This window comes from Plectropomus leopardus, chromosome 8 (assembly GCF_008729295.1).
Source record: "Plectropomus leopardus isolate mb chromosome 8, YSFRI_Pleo_2.0, whole genome shotgun sequence".
In the NCBI taxonomy this organism is placed as follows: Eukaryota; Metazoa; Chordata; class Actinopteri; order Perciformes; family Serranidae; genus Plectropomus; species Plectropomus leopardus.
In genome coordinates, this window is record NC_056470.1 from 11,579,933 (window position 1) to 11,599,770 (window position 19,838).

General features: G+C 40.9%; 1 protein-coding gene across 1 annotated transcript in view; it reads left to right on the top strand.

The window, feature by feature from the left end:
* Nucleotides 1-2,419: 2,419 nt before the first annotated feature.
* The window catches only part of sema3b (sema domain, immunoglobulin domain (Ig), short basic domain, secreted, (semaphorin) 3B), a 37,306-nt gene continuing 19,887 nt past the window's right edge, over nt 2,420-19,838 (top strand). Inside the window, exons 1-4 of the mRNA XM_042491326.1 lie at nt 2,420-2,481; nt 11,031-11,663; nt 14,523-14,680; nt 16,072-16,134. Coding sequence (XP_042347260.1) covers nt 11,471-11,663; nt 14,523-14,680; nt 16,072-16,134 — 414 coding nt within the window. The 5' untranslated portion in view covers nt 2,420-2,481; nt 11,031-11,470. The remainder of the gene's footprint in view (nt 2,482-11,030; nt 11,664-14,522; nt 14,681-16,071; nt 16,135-19,838) is intronic.

Here is a 19,838-nt window from a genome sequence, read left to right on the forward strand (position 1 = left end):
ATAAACTGTGCGTCAAAGTTGTTTTTTGAGGCAAGTCATGTGTCTGTCAGAGTAAAGTTCAAGACAAGCCTCAAGTCAAGTCACGTCTCACAGCAGTTAACCCAAATCTCAAGCCTCATTTTTGTGGCTTGAGGCTTTGGTCTACAAACTGTGCAACCACCGTGATCTTGGGTCATACCTGTTAACCTGTGCAATATCAGTTTGGAGGCGTGTCATGTAAGTAATGCTAAGTAAGTAGAAACACATTAGTCATGTGTCATCAAATGTAACCCAAAATTGTACTACATTTCCAGAAAACTGGCCAAAATTAGGGTGCTGGGTGCATACATTCCAGTCAGATGCCTTTAATCCATCATAGAGGAACAGGGCACAACAGGATGAGGTAATTAAACAGGTGTGAGTCAGGGTGGATAACAATGTGTGAAACATGATGGAGATATGGCATTTTCATTTGTCTCATGTATTGATTTTAGGATAGTTAGTTTTCTCGTCACAGATCTGACATTTTCAGTGGATGATAAACTAAAATAGTGTATGTACGTCATGATTTCTTTTCCAAGTCAGTTTAATTGCAATTCATTGTATGTTAATTCTTACAATATGCCAAGTTTTTCATCTCAGGCAAGCAAAGCAAGCAATCAAATTGCTAACAGATTTTTGAGGCAGGAATTCTTTAATTGAAATTGCTCTGAATCTGCAAACAGTATTTTGAAGTGTCTACTAGGACTATGGATGGATTATTGAATGGATTTATTGGGCGCAAGCTTAGGATCCCAAAGTGTCAGGGACTCCCATAACTTTCACTTGCAAAATGTCAAGTAAAAGAACACATACTGAGCAGGATGAGAGTAAAATTGACCACAAAAAGGTGGAACAACAGAGAGACAAAAAAAGTGACCGAGAAACACAAATGTACCTAAAATTGACTTTAAAAGAAACACAAAGCAACAACAAAGACATGGAGAGGTACTAAGAAAGTCACAAAATTACTGCAAAGACTCACAAAATGATGGAATAAGACACAAATATACCTCAGAAAGACACAAAATGTCCTCAAAGAGACACAAAAGAACTTTAAGGACACACAAAATTACCACAAAGAGACACAACACCAAAAGAATATGTTGGCAACTACAAAGAGATGCAAAATAACAAAAAGAGGCAAAGCCAGCACAATGTGTGTTTGCTTCTATGTAGTTGAGGTGGTGGGGCCTTTTGCAAGTCTGTGCACAGGGGCCCATCATCTCTTAATCCGCCCATGTGAACCAGTGTGTTGAACTAACAAAGATTACTCATGTTTCTCTCACAATTGTCAACTTTCACCCCAAAATAACACAGTAAATAGAGACCTTTCAGACTGACCCAAGTCAAAGTCACCAGTCTGTTTTGTGGAAGGAGTCACTGCTGCTGTATTGAAGTCTAATATTAAAGTTTACTTAAGTTCAATTCAGTTTACTTAATATTAATCAACATCACTGAAGTTTTATGCAAGTATGCAAATATACAGTAGCACACACATGCATACACATATTGAGACTAACACACTGTCCCTGCCCCTTTCCACTCCCCTCCTCTCACCTCCCACCCTCCCCTCCTCTCTCCAACCCCACCCTCCCTCCCTCCCTTTTTCTCTTCCTCTCCCTCTCTTTCTCTCTCCCCTCTTGAATTAAGTCCATTATTCCTGCCTGCTCTCCCTCTGAGCACTTCTACTCCGCTCAGCTCCTGTGAAAACTGTGTGTGTGTGCGTGAATGTGTGTGTGTGAACTCCTTGCGTGTGTGTGTTAAGAAGAGTTTTATGTGTGTGCATAGGGGATGTGTGTTTTTCTAAGTGGAGCTGGAGAGCAGCCGTTCATCAGTAGAGTTGACTGCAGACAGGGGAATACTCAGATCTCACTGCGCTGCTTTTTAACTCACACACCGGCTGCTTTTTTGGGACTTTTTTAAGACTCACTGGACTTTTTGCACCAAAGTGGGACTCTGTCGCTGCTCTCTTTCTGCCCTCCAGGCACCATTCTCATCACTGGAATTACAGAAGTTTTTTTCACCACTTCTTTTTAATATAATTTTGTTTATTTCTGAATAGAATTTTTTCAGACCTGCCTCATACTTTTTAAAACCTTTTTTAATCAATTCATGGACTTCACTTTTCTGTGCATTCTCATTGAATTTAGACATGCTCAAGCCTGAGAATGGGTGCTTTGCAAGCACATAACAAGAGCTCAGTGAGTTTGTGTAGGTGTGTATACGGCACTCTCTATACTGTGAGCATATAATCAAAAGGGTTTGTCTCACAGGGGCATGTTTGTTTCCCTTTTTATTGCAATGGAAAGACTATGAGAGGTTAAACAGGATAAAGCAGAGCAGTAACTATGGAAACGGTCATTGCTGTCAGAGGCATGTCGGGCTCAGGTGGACGCTGATCCCGTCTTGGAATGTTCTGAACTCTTTCGGAATTTGGTTCCTCTTGAAACGAATGGACAGGTGAGTTCATTTTGAGTTTAGTCCAGTCAGGAGCATTCAGGGTCACTGCTTACATTGGCATGTTTTCATCATTTCAAGTTATAATCAAGATATTGATGCAGCAGACACAGAATTTGGGCTTTTCTGACAATACTATGATCAATTTTGTGGTATACACTTAAATTACACAGTTGTATCAGTGTGTGCTCCAAAAGCATTTAATCACAAACTGACTTCAGTGCTGTCATGATGAAATACTGTTCATGTTTTACTCAGCCTGTTGTGTTTGCGCCCTAATGTTGTACTGCATTCCTCCTCCTGAGCTATTAAAATCCCAAGTATCTTTTTCCAAGTCACCCTGATGACATGTGGGCACCTTCCTCCGAGAACTGCTTTGAAATCTGCTCTGTAGTTTCATTTAGGGGAGTAGAGTGAGTTGTCTTCCCTCGGAGAGCTGTTTGGAGCAGCTCCAGTCAGGAGACTAGAGGCGGCTCTGTAAGGTCCTGACTTACTGCTGCTCCTGGGTTTAACATGGCCAAATGGCCGGCTACCAGCTACCAGCAGGCTGCCCTCGCCTTGATGGCTCCTTCATTGTCCCTTTTTTTCAGAGCATGTTACAACAGATGATAGGTTTAAGCCTTCTTGTGGCCACAGCGAGGCACTTGTAATGTATCAGGCTGTGCAGGCTAAACCAATAAAATATTTAAAAGATATGAATAATCATGACAGCTTAGGTTTGGCAAGGTGCACAACTTTGGCATTTTGGACACCAGCCAAGCAGGTTGAGTTGACTCCATTTCTCCCATTCAAACTTTGACTAGTGAGAATAATTTAGCCAAACTGAACAAATGCTAGCCACGGGTTCGCAGGCTGGGAAACTTTCCTTCAATGATGCTGGGCCAGATGGCTGGGTACCAGCGACCAGCAGAGTGCTGTAGCCTCCCCGGCTCCTTCATTCACTCCTTGTCTTTTAGAACAACTAAGCTCTCTAGGCCTGGTTCGTCTCCCTTTCTCTTCCTCGCTTTGTTTTTCAGTTTAAATCCCATAAAGCATGGTAGTCACTTTTGGCTAATGGCTGCTTCACTTTAACAGTTGTGTGTGAAACCTCCATTTACCTTCCCTCTTAGCTCCGACTTTTAAAGTTCATTCATGGATCACATATGTCACAATTACAACATAGAACAGTGTTATCATACACTTCCCTTTTGGTTTGAAAGTGTTCTTTTTTCATCAACCTTTGTTTCTTTTCCAAGTTTTCCAGGAAAATGAGGCACTGCTTAGCTTTCTGCTCTGCAGGAGCAAAATTATCTCATGGCTCCAACCAATAACATTGTCAAATTTGTGGTCACTGTCAAACTCCCACTTTTTACAAGCTTGTTGAGCCTCTGCTCCCGCTAGAAATTGTTTGTTTGAGTCTGCAGCATGTTCATGTGAAACCACGCCACCCTGCATCACTTTCTCTTCTTCTCTTTCTTCTCTCTGCATATTTAAGGTTTTCTGCTTTCATGTTCTTTTTTGCTGGGATTGAAGCCATCAGACACACAAGCCGAGCAGAGTTTATCTGAGCTGAATCAAAAATGGCACAGCCACAACCCAGTAACCACAAGATGATGTTGGCTTTGTAATTTTCTGCAAACCATAAATGTGTTACATTAGCACATTTCATAGTTATCATATCAAGGTTTCTAAAGTGTTAAATATTTAAGCTGACTTTGTCATCTGAAGGTGGAGGGGATAGTGGATGGCGTGTCAACATAGACTGTATAAATTATGGACATAGTCCCCCATTGGTTTGTGGCCCCTTGTCTTGAAGCCTCAAGTTTGGTATTTTGGCTGAATTTTTGGAGCCAGAAGTTACCATATTTGGACGAGACGTTCGAGCTGTGGAAGAGCAAGGGTTGGATCTGACTCATAAAATCTGGCAACGTATCGGAGACGGCTTGTCACTCTAGTGGCCCCTCTCCTAAATATGCATAAGTGGATCCTCACAGAATGTAATTGGTAGAGTTATAAAAAAATCCCCTCCCATACAGTTTTCATGAATATTGCAGTTAGCTCTGGAGACCAAAACTGTTTTTAGTACCGAGCAGTAAACATGTATTTCTAATGTAAAGTTGAGCATTTTAACAGGGTTTTACTCGGTTTTGGAGCCAGCTGCAAGTGGCCATTCGATGAACTGCATTTCATATGTGCACTTCCATATTGGCTTCATTTTTCAGCCCCAGAGGTTGTCACCCGCAAGATGCCTGCCACAATGCAGACCACTGTTGGAAACCAACAAACAATGAAACTGGTTGTGTTTAAGCAATTTATCACTGTTTTTCCACAGGGATAGTTGTGATTGTTTTTTATAGACACATTTCTGTTTTTATATATTGTGCTCACAAAAACATTTTTTTTAAGACAAAACGTGATCATTTCCTAAACATAACCAAGTGTTTTTGTGCCTAAATCAAACCTACTGGATTGTTAAAACATTTTAACATATCGACTATACAATAATGTACAAATGTATTGTATTTGAGGGTTGAGCGATCGGGTTGACAACCAAGGTGAAATAGTGAGTTTAGAGGTGCATCTTTCGACATGCTGGCTGCACTTGTACTTCTGTGCTGTACTTGTGAAGACACTGTGTTACATTCAGTCCCTGGATGCATTCCCTAAGCTTAACCATCACAATTACATAATGAACACCAACCCCTCTCTTAGTTGTTATTTCCAACCTCAACCCCTAAAACCAAGTCTTAGCACTGAGATAAATGGTTAACCTTGTGGGGATCAGATCAAAAATTGTCCCCAGATGAAAGGCTAGTCTTGGAAATGTTATGAACACACAGCATGCACGCACACGTCATTCCTCCGTAGCCTTCGCATATCAGATTTAAGGCAAATTTATGAGCCTGATTTAGCACAGAAGTAAATGCAGCAAAAAATGCCAAAATCAAAACAGTTAGTGGCCTGAAACTTGTGCATGCAACTCCAATGCATTTCAGATGTGTTTTATAAGCAGCAAAATGACACAGCTCTATAAGAATGTCTTCAATTTAACTCTTTGTTTTGTGCTGACTAGGGTCAAAATCAGACACATTTCATCATTTTTGGGAATATTTCTCTCAGGTTATTAAACTCACCCCCACCAGCTCCCCTCTTGCTCACCCACCCTGCTTCCTCCCTTCTCTCCTCCCTCCTGTTTCCCCCTGCTCCTCTTCATCACTTTTCTGCCCTCTGCTAAAAATATTCTCCATAATTTGCCTGATCTTCCACCTTCTCTTCCCCTCATTAAACAAGCTGGTGCTAAAGCCACCAGAAACCTGCTGTTTTAGTAATTTTGCTCTGTAAAGCTGCTCCCTCCTTCTCACCCTCTCCGTCTCATTCTTACTCTTCCTCCCTCCATCCATCCCTCCTTCCTTTCATTTCTCCCTCGCAGGGAGGCTTAGACTTGTTGGTCACAGGCCAGGGAAACTCTTTTCTCCCTGCAGGAGAAACAATTGGCTCCTTTCTCTCCGTCACCTCTCGCTGCGCTTATTTTCTCCTCCATCCCTCCTTCTCTTCATCAATTTTTTTTCCGTGGGACAGGATTGATGTGTTGTAACGTCTGCATCTTGTTCTGTCCTTTCTCCTTTCTCAACTTCTTGCTTCCCCCTTCTACTACTTTCCCTTTATCCAGCCATCTTCATACAGCCCTCACATACAGTTCTCCTCCTTTACTCTCTTATCCACTCGCCCTTTCTACCAGCTCTATTACAATTTGTCTTCCAACTTTCACCCCATCTCACATTTTCCTTCTCCATCTCTGCCTCACTATTTCTTTGCCTTCCCTTTTCCTTCTCCTAGGATAAGGTTTGGGTTAAAATGCAATGCTTTTAATGAGCACTACAAGGGAGTGTCAAAAACCCCTATAAAGTTACTTATTATTAAACCTCAGGTTGGTTAATTAAAAGCCCCTTGTAAAACTATTAAAAAAATGCATTTTTCTTTTTTAGGAGTCAAATTAGATAAGATTGAAGGATTAAAAGGAACAGCGACCAAGGTGAGGCAGCTGGAGTTTAAGTTCTTATTCAAATTGTAAAAGCTTCCACAGTCTCTCACCTGGCTATTAAAAATGATGGTGGGGAATAATATGACTCTCTTCTTCTCTCTCTCACTCTCACTTTACCCTTCTTCCCACCTCCTTTTGTCCAAAGAAGAAAATAGGGAGTGACCTTCCTATTCCTCCATGACCTCTAATTATGTATCCTTTCTATCTTCATATCTTCTCATCTTAATAGCTTTATTCATCATGGCCTTTTCATCCCCCACCCTATGTGTCCTACTCCTGTTGTTTCAACTCTGAGTGTCTCTTCCTCTACCCATTCCCTTTTCTGTAACCTGTCAGGGCTACAGGTTTAACTGCTGATATCCATTCATTCATTATTTTTGCTGTACTGTGGAGTTGCACTTTAACCTCACTATGAAAAGCCCGTCTCACCCTGGAGGCTGGCTGCTTTGTCTGCCTGTGTCTATTTAGGCTGGTTTTTGACAGGACGCCCACCACCCCCCACCCACCCCCCTAAAGAATCTTTCTCTGTGTCTTTCTCTTTATTTTTAATCCACTCCCTCTTGGCATGCCGCTGCTCCGTGTCTATTGAAGCTGAACTGAATGCAAGTGTCAGCGGGCCCAGTGGCTTTTTTATTAAGATGCATTATGGAGCATGCAAGCAGTTTGTATATGTGTGTGTGTGCGTGTGTGTGTGTATGTGTTTGCAGTTCTAAGTGCTGAGATGCAGGAGTTTCTGGCTCCTGCACGTGTGCACATATAAATGTGCATGAGTGTGTGTAAGTGTCTGCTCTGGGATGAGAGGAGGATGTGTGAGGAACAATGATGCTCTCTTCAACTCATGATGGCAGATTTGGAAGACACACACAAATGCTGGCACACATACACACAACTCTGGGAGACTCGGAGGAACAATGGGAACGGCCGTTCCTTTTATAGCAGTCGACAGGAGTGTAAGGGCTTCACTGCTGCCCCTGTCACTCCCAGGGACTGTGACATGAATTGTGTGTGTGTGTGCGTGTGTGTGTGTTTGTGTGTGTTTGTTAGTGTGTCATCGAGCTGCAGCTGACGAGGGCGCTGACGTCCTTCTCCTGGAAATACTGCAGCGTCTTTACAGCTCGGCACAGGACCTTGAAGACGCTAACAGTCTCACTGGCTTTTTATTCTCACTTACAAACACACACAGATAATTTATAAATACATTTTACACACAGAATCACCTCCTTGATATTGGCTGAGAGAAATGTGATGTTTTCTGCTTCACACCTGAACTCATATGACCAAAGCTATAAAAGTATCCCAGACTTTTTGCACCTCACAATACCTTTTTGTGCACTACTGAAACAGGGAATTGCAGCAGAATATGGCAGGTTGTGTGCTGTTCAAAGCTTGTATATGTGCTTTTGTTCTTTTGTGTGTGTGTGTGTGTGTGTGTGTATCTCTGTGTGTGTTTACATACTGCAGGGTATGTGGGAGTTTATGTTCCTGCTCAGCTCTGTCCTGTTGTGTTGTGGCCTGGGAGCTGTGAGCTTATGAGAGCTCTCCTGTCTCCACGCCTTAGTAGCTCCATTATTCATAAAACTCTGTGCCAACAGCCTGGACGATTCTGTGTGTGTAGAGTTTGTGTGTATATCTTCATCTTTGTTGGTGTATGTGTGTGTGTGTTAGTGATTCAGCATGCTTTAAAGACAGTTGAGATGATGATAGTGAGTCAAAAAAAAGTCACCCTGTTTACATGGTTTCAAACACAAACATTTCGCAAAAAGGAGGCTCATACAAAAATTGCTGGGTCATGATGACTTTTCGTGGGCATACGTACAAACAGTGCATGAGAACAGCCTGAGACTGGAAAAGTCCATCAAACTGCAACTCCTGTCAGCAACAACCTGTTTTTATTGGTTGTCAAATACTGAGATTTTGACATGCTCCTTGGCATCTGACACCAACCCAGAAGGCACCCTTTAGTGTCTGCATAAGACGCACAGCAGTCTGTAGGTGAAACAAGCTGCATATGTGGTTAAAACTGTGAAACTGTCTCAATTAGCTTTTGGCAACAAAACTACTTAATTAGGTTTAGAAAAGATCATGACTTGGGTTAACATAAGTACGTTTATTACAGGGTAAGGGTTAGACATAATGTGATGTACATATGTAATGTGATGTAACCTCTGGGGCTAAAAAATGAAGCCATCTCAGAGGTGCCAGGAACTGCTGTTCGAACGGCCACTTGAGGCTGGCTCCTGAAGTTAAAAGTTCCATAAAGGTAATCACAACAGACCACCATGTTTTTTTTAAAAAAAAGGTCTCTATAGCTGATTTCAGCATTCATGACAATTGTACAGGTGGTGAAAACTCACCAATTTACATTTTAATAAGGCTTGAAGTTATGCATTATTACGGGTGTGGCCGTTATGAGTGACAGGCTGTCTGCGAGGTATCACCACAGTCAGTGAGTCAGATCAGTATCATAACAGTATAAACCTCTTATTTAAATATGTCAATCTCTGTCTCCAAAAAAAACCCCCAAGATGATGACAGCCGAAATGCCGAACTTAAGGCTTCAAACTTTAGTCCACAAACCAATGGGTGACATAATGGTAACTATGTCAGTTACTTTATACACTCTATGGAAGTGATGTATGCTTGTCATTAAGGTAACGTTTCGATAAAGTAAGTCAACATTGACTTTTATTTTCATATGGCACACAAACAGTGGTCTCCTGAGTAAAAGTTCTGTGTTTGTCCAACCAATCCCCCATCCAGACCACCTCTCAATGCAGATTTTTTGCGCTATGAATTTACCCTAGATTTAGTTGAAAGCCCACTGTGTCTCTTACAGACACTAAAGGGTGCCTTGTGCATCCATACCAGATGCCAAAGGGCATTGGTTTTTGATTATCTGGGAGTGTTAACAGGTTGTCACCAACAAATTTAAATCAAGAATTCCCTCAGTTTCTGCATGAACATATGCATGATTAACCACCACTCCACATGCACACATGCATTTTATTACGATAAACAAAGCAAATCTGTGGCATTTGTAATGACCCACTTGTAGTTATTCTCATTAGACAGAAGTTCTTTAAAATATCCTCGAATCTTATGCATCACAAGCTTAGTTGGGATAATAGCAGCTGGGTGCAGGCTGTGTTCTGTCACCAGGAGTCAAAATGCAACTTGGTTCAGCCCATATATGGCTACAAAATTGGAAAAGTCTTATGGTTGCAGAGTGGACAATTTTGTCCACATGGCTTTCCTTAAGAATTACAAAGCGCCTCATTACTTAAGAACCACAAGAAATATAAAGAAAGACAACAACTGTTATTCAATTATACCAGATATTGCCCCAGTCATTGACAGACTGATCCAGTCTGATGGACAGTGATACAGGTTATTGTTAGGAGAAGAAGCAAAGACTGAAAGTGAAAAGGGAAAAGCAAACTGTCTGCTGTTACTGACTGAGCGCCAACTGTGAGGTGTAATATAATAAAGGGGACTGTTTCTACTGAAAGGCTTTATTGTCACGGCCGACCACAGAGTCCAAAGTACTGAAAGAGAGGTGTGTGTTAGCGTGTGTCTGTCCCGTGCGCACTTTTAACTACACAACATTCATATACGTGTAGGCTTAGAAACCAGTGACCTCATTCCTGCTCCTGCTGCGGTAGAGTTGTGGTTTACAACAACACACTCACAACTGAGGCACAAAGTTATTGGGGATTTTTCCGAAACAATAACATATCTGTCACTTTAAATCTGACTCCTGTTCTCAAATAACTTTTCAGAGGTTCTTTTTCTATACTCTGACCATGCTCAATTGACTCCAAGTCCCCATACACTCCAACTGAGATTATAGAAGACGTGTAAACAAGATTATAAAAAACAACATTTTGAAGTTTTGGATAATGTATAATGTTTTTGATCTACTACTGTGTAATTCAATGTTGACACCAATCCCATTACAAAGGCAAACTTTGCTTTGTGTTGCTTGGACTTTCTGTTGAGCACTGATGTTCTCATCCATTCAAACATCCATCCACGTCACTGTCGGCTCATTAGTGCTCCGCAATGAAGAGATCTCATCTGGTGACACCGTCTGCCAGTGTGGAGAGTGGGAGAGAGCGCAAGAGGGGGATGCCACTTTGAATTGGCAGAGCCACAGACATGGGGAGATTGTGCTTGGCTTGGCAGTGGACATGGCATATCTCTATCACACACACGCACACACACACACACACACACACACACACACACACACACACAGTCTTCATCCTCATGGTCAGTGTGTGTGTTTTGGATACTGTCCCTGAGCCTTTCTGTAATGTGAAGAGATTATAGTGGTGTTGCCATAATGGAGGCTGGCATTAACACCGCCTGGCAGGAGCATCAATCTGACCTGGACTAAATATACCTCAGACGCCAGGCCTTGTGTATGTGTGTGTGTGTGTGCGAGCGCGCAGGGGCATCCCTGGCACATGGAAACGTATGCTAGTAGTGTCCATTTCTAAATCCTCTCCCTTTCTGTCTCTATTTTTAGGTTTCTATGTCCATGTGTGATGTTTTTGCCCACTCTTGGATGTGAGAGTTGAACTCAGACGTCCTTCATGAGAAGAGTGGCAAATCTGCCAAGGGAGACTTCGGAAACCAAGGAGGGCGTTATAAAAATTGCGTTGAATATCAAGGAAGCCTGGAAAAGACTGAAGCTCTGCTAAAGCAAACAGCAAGAGGGAGAATCTGTTCTGGGCTTGCAGAGCTGAGCTGGTCCTTAATCCTTGCCAAACAGGACTAAGCCCAAACCAGAACAAAGACAGGTGGATTGCGTCTAATATACAGAATCAGAGCCAGACTCAAAGAAAAGAAAATAAGAAAAACCTAGGTGGAATCTAGGCCAAAATCCAGCTGACAACTACAATAAGGTCACTTTGCAGACCGAAACCTTGGAGTTGAAAGGAAGGAAGTCATTCTAAACGTGCCAAGATGATGACCATGATGATGATGATGGCGGCCATGATGGTCACCTGCAGCTCTCTGTTCCTGCTCGGTCTGGCCGCCGCCCATGCTTCCTCCAGCACCATGACCCGCACTTCCTCTACATCTTCATCCTCCTCTTCCTCCCCCTCCTCATCCTCCTCTTCCTCCTCCTCACCACGCATGAAGCTCTCATACAAAGGTAAGAACCAAAGCATTGAGGCTGAGCGTTTGGGGGTTTGGTCATGTGAGTCTTTGTCTCTTCCTCTGCACAAGTATCTCACTCTGTGTACAGTACGTGTACATAAACACTTTCTCTGTTTCATGTGAGATTCTGCCATATCCCTTTTCAAAGTAAATAGTCCTGAACAGCAGCCAGCTGTAATTTGCGGTTGCTGTGATTCGCGCATACACACATGCACACACACAGCTTAAACACACAGTAGCACGGTTTTGTGTTTCATCTTGAGCATTGTAAGTTAGAAAAAGGCAGCTCAGTGCCCAACACAACCACATAAACCAAGGATGTGTTCCATCATTGAAAGCTGACAATTATAGCCTGAACTAACTCACCAAGGACGTGAGGCTGCTGAAGGCCGTCTGCCCGGCTAAGATACAATATGTGTTCTCTTTAATTTAGACTGAAGGTAACATGTAGCACTCAGGATGTAAAGTCAGCAGAATTATTTAGTTTTAGTTGACACATGAAGGACTGAATTTATTTCTAATGATCTCATGTATCAGTGAAATTACTTTTTATTTTATCTAAGTGACTTGTTACATAACCAGCATCACAGTCTGTTTATTCAAGCACCTTCATCATTTACACTATCAGGTCAAATACCAACAATTAGTCCTAAACGTCAACCTATCACGCTCTGGGTACCCCTCCAGCCTCAGTTGCAGAGATTCAGGGACAGCGTGTACTTGTTACACACATTATTTCTTTTCAAAATAACCTTCAGTTTTCACACGAGAGGAAAGCTCCATTCGTAAATGACTACAGTCTCTTTTTAAAATAAACTTAAACAGGTTAAACACTTAATTTTAAAGTTTACTTCCTTGGGTTAGGCAAGATAAGCACGCGGTTACCCAGAGGTAACTCTGCTCACAATGGGTTTTTTTGTCTCATCAGAAATAAAACAGTTTCTTATTTGGAGATTATTAAATTCTTATCTGCTTCTCATAACTCCTGACACATCACAAGTGCAGTTTGCTAGATATACTAGCACACTACATTGTCATTAAAATAACTCAACTGACTTTTTGTTTCGTCCAGGACACAAACGGTTGGCTACCAGGTGAAAGTCTTTAGTTTGTTTGACCTTAGTTTGATCCACCTCCACTCCTGCCAACCCTATGCAGACTTTCTCAGTTTTTATTTCGTGTTGGTATCTGACGCTAAGGGCTAGTAAGTAAACATCACTAATTCCTGAGTTGGAAGTGAGACTGCATTGGTTTATTTAAGAGTTTTCAGTTTTGTCTGACTAAAGAAATGCCATTTGTAATGAGCAAAGTAATAAGCAGGATAATGTGCAAGTAAGTGATCATCAAAATAACTCTTTGATGTGGTAAATTAAGTCCCAGAGGAACTCATTTTAGCTACCCTAGCAGGACAGATCAAGGATTGACAATTTAAGTGGTTAGTCGTCTGTCTGCTAGTATATGACATTCATATGTTAGCATTACAAACTAGAATAATGAACATAGTAACATGCTAAAATATCGTCTGTTGCATACTAAATGTTAGCTTGTCAGTGTAAATAATTCTATTAACACACTTCAGACAACAGGTGTCACCGTCGGTACAGTAGGTGTCTTCTTTGGGCCCCATTACCATCACAGCATGGTGGAACTGAAAATGGCACAGTAATAAAACGAGCAGTGGACCTACAGTCCCTGATGTCATGCAGGCAGTAGTTGGGTGGCGTCACGCTCTTAATAAAAGCTATAAATTCTCATTAGAACAATGGCAGACTAATAAAGCCATTTTAAAGTCTCAGCTGAGAAGCCCTTGGTCTAGTTTTCTTGAGCTCCTGGTTTAAGCACAGGCCAATAGGGGAGGATGCAGTCCCTTTATTTCTTCAGTTTCTTGGGCCAAGAACAGTTTTTTTTTCCACTGGCTTGGGGTAACTATTATAGCTTAAGTTTACAAATACAAGCTGAATTTTCCTGGGCACTTTTCCCCCAGAATCTCTCCTTGCCAGTTTGGAAACAGCAAGGACACTCAATTTTTCCATTGAAACTAATATAGTGTCATTACTGTCAGAGGAGTATGTCCAGCCCGTTCACAAGTCACTGGCCCCGGGACACTGCCCAGAAATGTTAATCAAATGCTAAAATCTAATCTTCTGTATCAACCATATGACTTGTTGCAGCCCTGTGGCCAACTTACTGATTTGGATCTCGAGACTCTGATGACTCAAAGTTGTTTTGGTGTTGAAACTTTGATAACAAAGTCTTTTTTACGTCATTGTTAACAGTACTTGATATTTTATTCGTGGTGTACTGAAAAAGCAGTAAGCATACGGATGATGGCTGTAAATTAGGTATTTGTTCTTATTTTGCCCAACTGTTGACAGCGCACTGTGAGTTGAAGTAGCTTGCTGTTTGCATATGCCAGGAGGAAGGCATGTTCAGCTCATATTGTTATCTTGCCTGAGTCACACCTAAATTGTCTTCAGACACATGTTTCAGTGCACTGCTTAGTTATAATATGAGAGTTTGTGAACAGGAATTGGGTGATATGCTGTTTCCTATATTGTGAAAAATGAAGGCAAAATTAGATTAAACAATTAAACGAAGCAGTGTTGATCATATATAAACCAAGATTCTATTGCTGCATTGCATTTTTTTCTCACTTCAAAATTTTTCACAGACATATTTTAGCTTTCTGTTTAACTATAACATGAGATTGTTTGTTACTAGTGCCAATTTCAAAAGTCTTTGCGTCTTTCGGGTTCATAGACAACCCAGTTTTGCAAGGAGACTGCCTTCCACCGGCAAAACACTTCTTTATGAGGTTCCACCTGTCTATAATCTCACATATCTCTGATTTCAGAGTTGCAGCAGTTTCATGGAGTACGGCGGTTCGAGCTTGAGCGTTCCTGCTGCTTCAGCGCTCTGCTTTTGGATGAAGAAAGAGGCCGCCTCTTCGTCGGGGCCAAGAACTTCCTGCTGTCGCTGTCATTAGATAATATCGCCAAGCAGGAACATAAGGTTGGTCAGAACCAAAGTACAAAAACCCCTTCAATAAAACAGAAACTATTTTTGTGGGACAAACAACATAAAATCTGGGGGGTATGGAGGGTTGTTGATTACTTATGACTTAGCTATTACTTGCTGAGATTTCAACCCTTTTTAGACTTTGTTTTGATGAGCTGCTATGTCTTTAAAATTCTCATGAGCTCAGGGTGTTTGGTCTCCAAAAACAAAGGAGTATTATTCAATACTGAATGCTGCATTATCCATTGCAATACCCTATATAACCTAATCAAGAACTAAAGTACTTTTACTTGAACTGTGTTCTGATTAACCACCTTTGTGTCTGTTATTACAAAATTACTTTATTACTTAATTTGCCTTTACAACCATCTAGATCAAGGAGATTATATTGGCAAAGGATAGAAATCTGGGAGTGCTTTATTTATAGCCACTGCCTTCTCTGACTCCTAAGTATTATTAGTTGCTGTTTGTCAAGCCACACATACTTTATGAGTTTGTTTTTAATGTGGACCCAAAGGCATGGAAGAAGGAGAAATATTCAAAACCATGGACACGTTTTACCAACATGTTTCTTTTAGAACAACTGAATCATATTCTTGCACATATGAGACCACTCAAGTGAGCAGCTTCACATGTAAGAGGAGAAGAAAGAGAAATGTGTGATTAATAGAGAAAGGTAAAAAAAAAAAAATCAAAAAGGTAGACAAAGATTAAAAAAAGAGCATTTTTCTAGTGATTAATATCTAAAGGACATGGTTTGATGGAGGCCTTTGCCTTTGGGGTAGATAATGGTCATAGCCAAGGCTCACTTACATGGACTACCATAAACACAATTGAATGGACAATATATATGTGCCCACTGGCAAAACATTTGTGCAGTCAAATGCATAGAGAGACACAAAAACACTGATACACTAACAAAATACAGCCCGCTATAAACATCTGTTCACAGCTGTTTGGAGTAAATTGCATGCTTGGTGTGTTAGATGTGAAGCTTCTGTTGGTTTTAGGTATAGGGGCGAGTTTGATTTATGACCTGGGTGTGCAGATTCACCATATCTAAAGCTGTTTTTCATCGTCCTCTACAATAAAAATGGAGGATGAGGATGAGGATAGAGGGGAAAGTAGCAGATGGGAAAGGATGGAAGAGCGAGGATCAGAAGGAAATGAAGTGAAGATGGTCAAAAGTGAGAGAGGCTAAAAGAAAGCCAGATGCTAAAGGGCATATTATTAATTTAGGGGGAACAAGGCTTCTTGTTAATGATGCTTCAAAGTTACATTTTCCAAAATTTGATGCAAGCAGGCCTAAAGTTAGGAAATTAATCCAGATAATGACTTCAGAGTTCAGCGACAGGATCATCTGACCTTTGCCTGTTGTGTTTCAGATCTATTGGCCTGCTCCTGTCGACTGGAGGGAGGAGTGTAACTGGGCTGGCAAGGATATCACTGTAAGTCAACCGCAATCAAGCATCATAGTTGTACTAGTGCCTTAAGTATTCTGCAACAGAAAATGTGAAGCTCACACTTTTTTTGTCCAAAGTAAAAAGAGTTATTTTGAACTTGTCAGGTAAACAGAGTGACTGTATAAACCATAATGCATTACATAACATCCTTTTTAAAAAGCACTCCTACAAGGCTCCACGTGGAGGAGGTAAATGTCCATCCCTACCCAGCACAACACAATGCTACCTTTTAATCCACTGGAGTCATGGGAGTCATCACAAGACAGAAACACCACATTTAAACAAATAACACGTAATAATAGGTGTGACACTCCTACTTTGGACCTGCCCTGTGGTAAGATTGCTTCCTCAAAATCTGTTTGTTTAAAACGCTATCTGTATTCTGACTGATACTGAGCGAGTCAAAGAGATTTGTCTTTTCCACTGCAGTTTACAATCAGTGCCTTAGCAAGCATTCTGTGGCTTTATGCAGTAAACAAATTTCTTTAACGTCATGTACTGTAAATGAGAAGCTTCAGTTTTGTTTAGGAATTAGATAAATCCAGTTAGCACAGCTAGATTCCTAAGAAACCTGATTTCTTGGCCATGTATACACATTACATAGGTTAGCCTAGAGTTTTTACACGTGAGCATGCACGACACAGAGGGGAAGTATTGCTCTGACAGCAATGCAACGGGATAGAAGGAAAGACTGGAAGTGGCACTTCAGTTTACAGTTTACCTAAAATTATGATTTCATCTGAAATTGACACTTTGTAGCTTCTTGAGGTCAATGATATGTCTGTCTCCTTAAGTCAGTGTCACAACTGAACCAACTTTTTCTCATTCCCAACTCATTAAATACTGATGTGTGGTGAGTAGCTCCTCAAGTCACAATATGGCACACGAGGTATCCCTTCTGCATTCCGTATTTATGCTCCTGAGTGTGATGGCTTCCTGGTCCTATGTTGCCCAGCTTAAAAAAATCTTAATATGACACATTAAGGACACTTTTCAAAGAGCTTAATGTTCTCAGCAATGTTTGTACCCTTAGTCAAATATTTAGTATGTATTTCCTTGGGTCACTATGTTGACCAGTAAACTGTAAAACTACAGTTTATACTTTTTAAAACCTATGCCCTCAGAATTGTAGGCAGGACAGTTTTTTTTCTTTACTTTAGACATTAGTATCTCAACAGTGGCTGTACAGATTTTTACCTTTCAAACTGCATTAGAAACATCTATTTGTTTATAACCCTACTGTGTCTAAACATTTGTTAGGTTACATAAGATTTCAGTGTATCCTTAGACTTTCTTTAACAAGGAAGGCATGATTGAAGTTAAAACTGTCCTTTTCAGGACTAACAAACTAACAACATTAAAGAAAATTATGATCCAACACATGTCACAAGATCAGAACCTTTAAAAATGCTAATTGTGAAATCATAAACCAAAGGTCACATGGTTTCCTGTGTGCTTGTCAATGCAGTATGTGCAGGAAGGGTCTGACAAAAAGTTAAAAAATCAAGAATTTCTATTTTGATCTGCAGAAGAAAAACATTTAGTTTCTAAGAATATTTCAAGTAAATACTGTATGTGATGATTATGTGTCTAAATGTGATGTATATGGATGAAGTCTGGGCAGATTAGGCTCTGCTTCACTGACCAACATGTAGAGGCCACCAAGAGCATATAGACCACCCAGGATTACATCACACACAATTAGCTTACTCATATATGTGTGTGTGTGGGTGTGTGTGTGTGTATGTCTGTGTGTCTCAGCGTGTACATGTGTGTTTTAAACAGTAACTTCCCATCAATGTGTGCTGACATGCCACAAATCTGCCTATATATACTGTATTCATGTGTTTAACAGCGTGTGTATTCATTTGGTCATGTATGTTTAAGTGTCCTGTGTGTGTGCCGGTCAGTCTTTGTGTGTGTGTGTGTGTGTGTGTGTAAAACAAACCCTTCATCAGTGTGATTACACAGCTGTAGCAGACAGACAACGAGCTCTATTCATTCAAAACTCCAGGCTCCAGTTTCACCTGACCAGGAGTCTGTCTGTGTGTCTGTGCGCGCGTGTGTGTGTGTGTGTTCAGGTTTCTGTGCGTATGTGTGTTTGAAAAATAGAGTCACAGAGGAGACAGGGAGTTGTGGAGAGAATTAGTAAAATTGCTCCAGAGGAAGAAGTGAAGGGGAGGGTGGAGGGAGAAATAAGATAAGAAAATAAAAGAAAAATTGGGGGGATTTTGAAGACAAATGTTGCATTGAAAGGACTTTTCCCCTAGTCAGTTGTTATCCCTGCCTTTCTGGCCTTAAAATGTTATTTCTATTCTTTGTTAAACACTCACTCCCTTCTTTTTCCTTTTGACTTTTAGTATCTTTGTGAACACTCACCCACACACTGAGAACTGAACTGACCTCACACCGTTGACCCTAATTACAGAGAAGTGTGTTTCTCTGTGTGAGCAGGCCAACATCTCTCTCCCCCACTGGATCTCTTCTCTCCTACTTCCCTCTCTCTCTCAGTCCTCCCCTCTTCCCGTGCTCTCTCTGTATCTCATATTAGTTGCTCTCTGGGAACCAAAAGTTTCTCATGTTGTTTGCGACCCCCCTCACTTTGATCATTATTTCGATGTACTCATTAATGGAATTACACTACACTGTGATAACTTAATATCACAATATTAGTCTCTTTTAGAGTTGTCTTCATGACACAGGGATGATGCCTTAGTAAACACCACAGAGATTTAATCTGGGGTTGGTTGCTTCTACTTTGGTACTCCATCGAACAAGATTCGGAAGTGGGAAGCCAGTGAGGGATCTGAACACTGCAGTAATGAATGAATGATGTGTTTCACATCATCTGAGATGTGGACTGTGCTTCAGCTGAAATCAGGCTAACTTCTGCTTGACCGGGTCAATATTGCGGGGGATAGCGTGAACTTTTGTGAGTTTACTCTTACTTTTTTGTCTTAGAACTATTTTGTGGTACTCACTATATTCAGTTACTCACTACATGTGCTGCCAATTGTTTTAGACTTTAATGTCCACAATCTACTGTTTAAAAACAAATTTTATACAGATTTAAGCATAAGAGCCCAAGGATTTTCCACAGCTGATCCCTTGGTAACCTCATGGTGATGACAAGAAGTCATTGCACACCCCTTTAAAACCATAGTTTTTCATTTTAACCCTTTTTTCTTCAGAGCCAGACTATAAGTTTCCCCTGTTTCCAGTCTTTAAATTGTGCTATGCTATGTTAAGCTAAGCATCTATTGGCTGTAGTTTCACATCTAATGGAAAATCATGAGTTTGGTTTCATTCTTCTTATCTTAGCAGAAAAGCAACATGTCAAACAGTTCCTTTGAGAGTAGAAAAGGTTTGCAGCATTTTCTGATATACAGGTTACATTCTTTTGTATAACATAAATTTGAATAAATTATCTACAATGCCAGCTATCTCAAAAATGAGTTTTTGAGCAGATTAGTTACACACTGTCACAGTAGCTTAACATACACACACGACATTTGGAGGACTTAACAAGTAGCCCACATAAAGACAAGTAATAAACACTCCATCACTCACACACACCCATAGACCACAGAAAAGCCACCTAACATGCACACAGACACACTAACAAAAACACAGACACATGCACATAAACACAGTCAGACAGTGGCAGTAAACAGTTGACAGTTCACCCA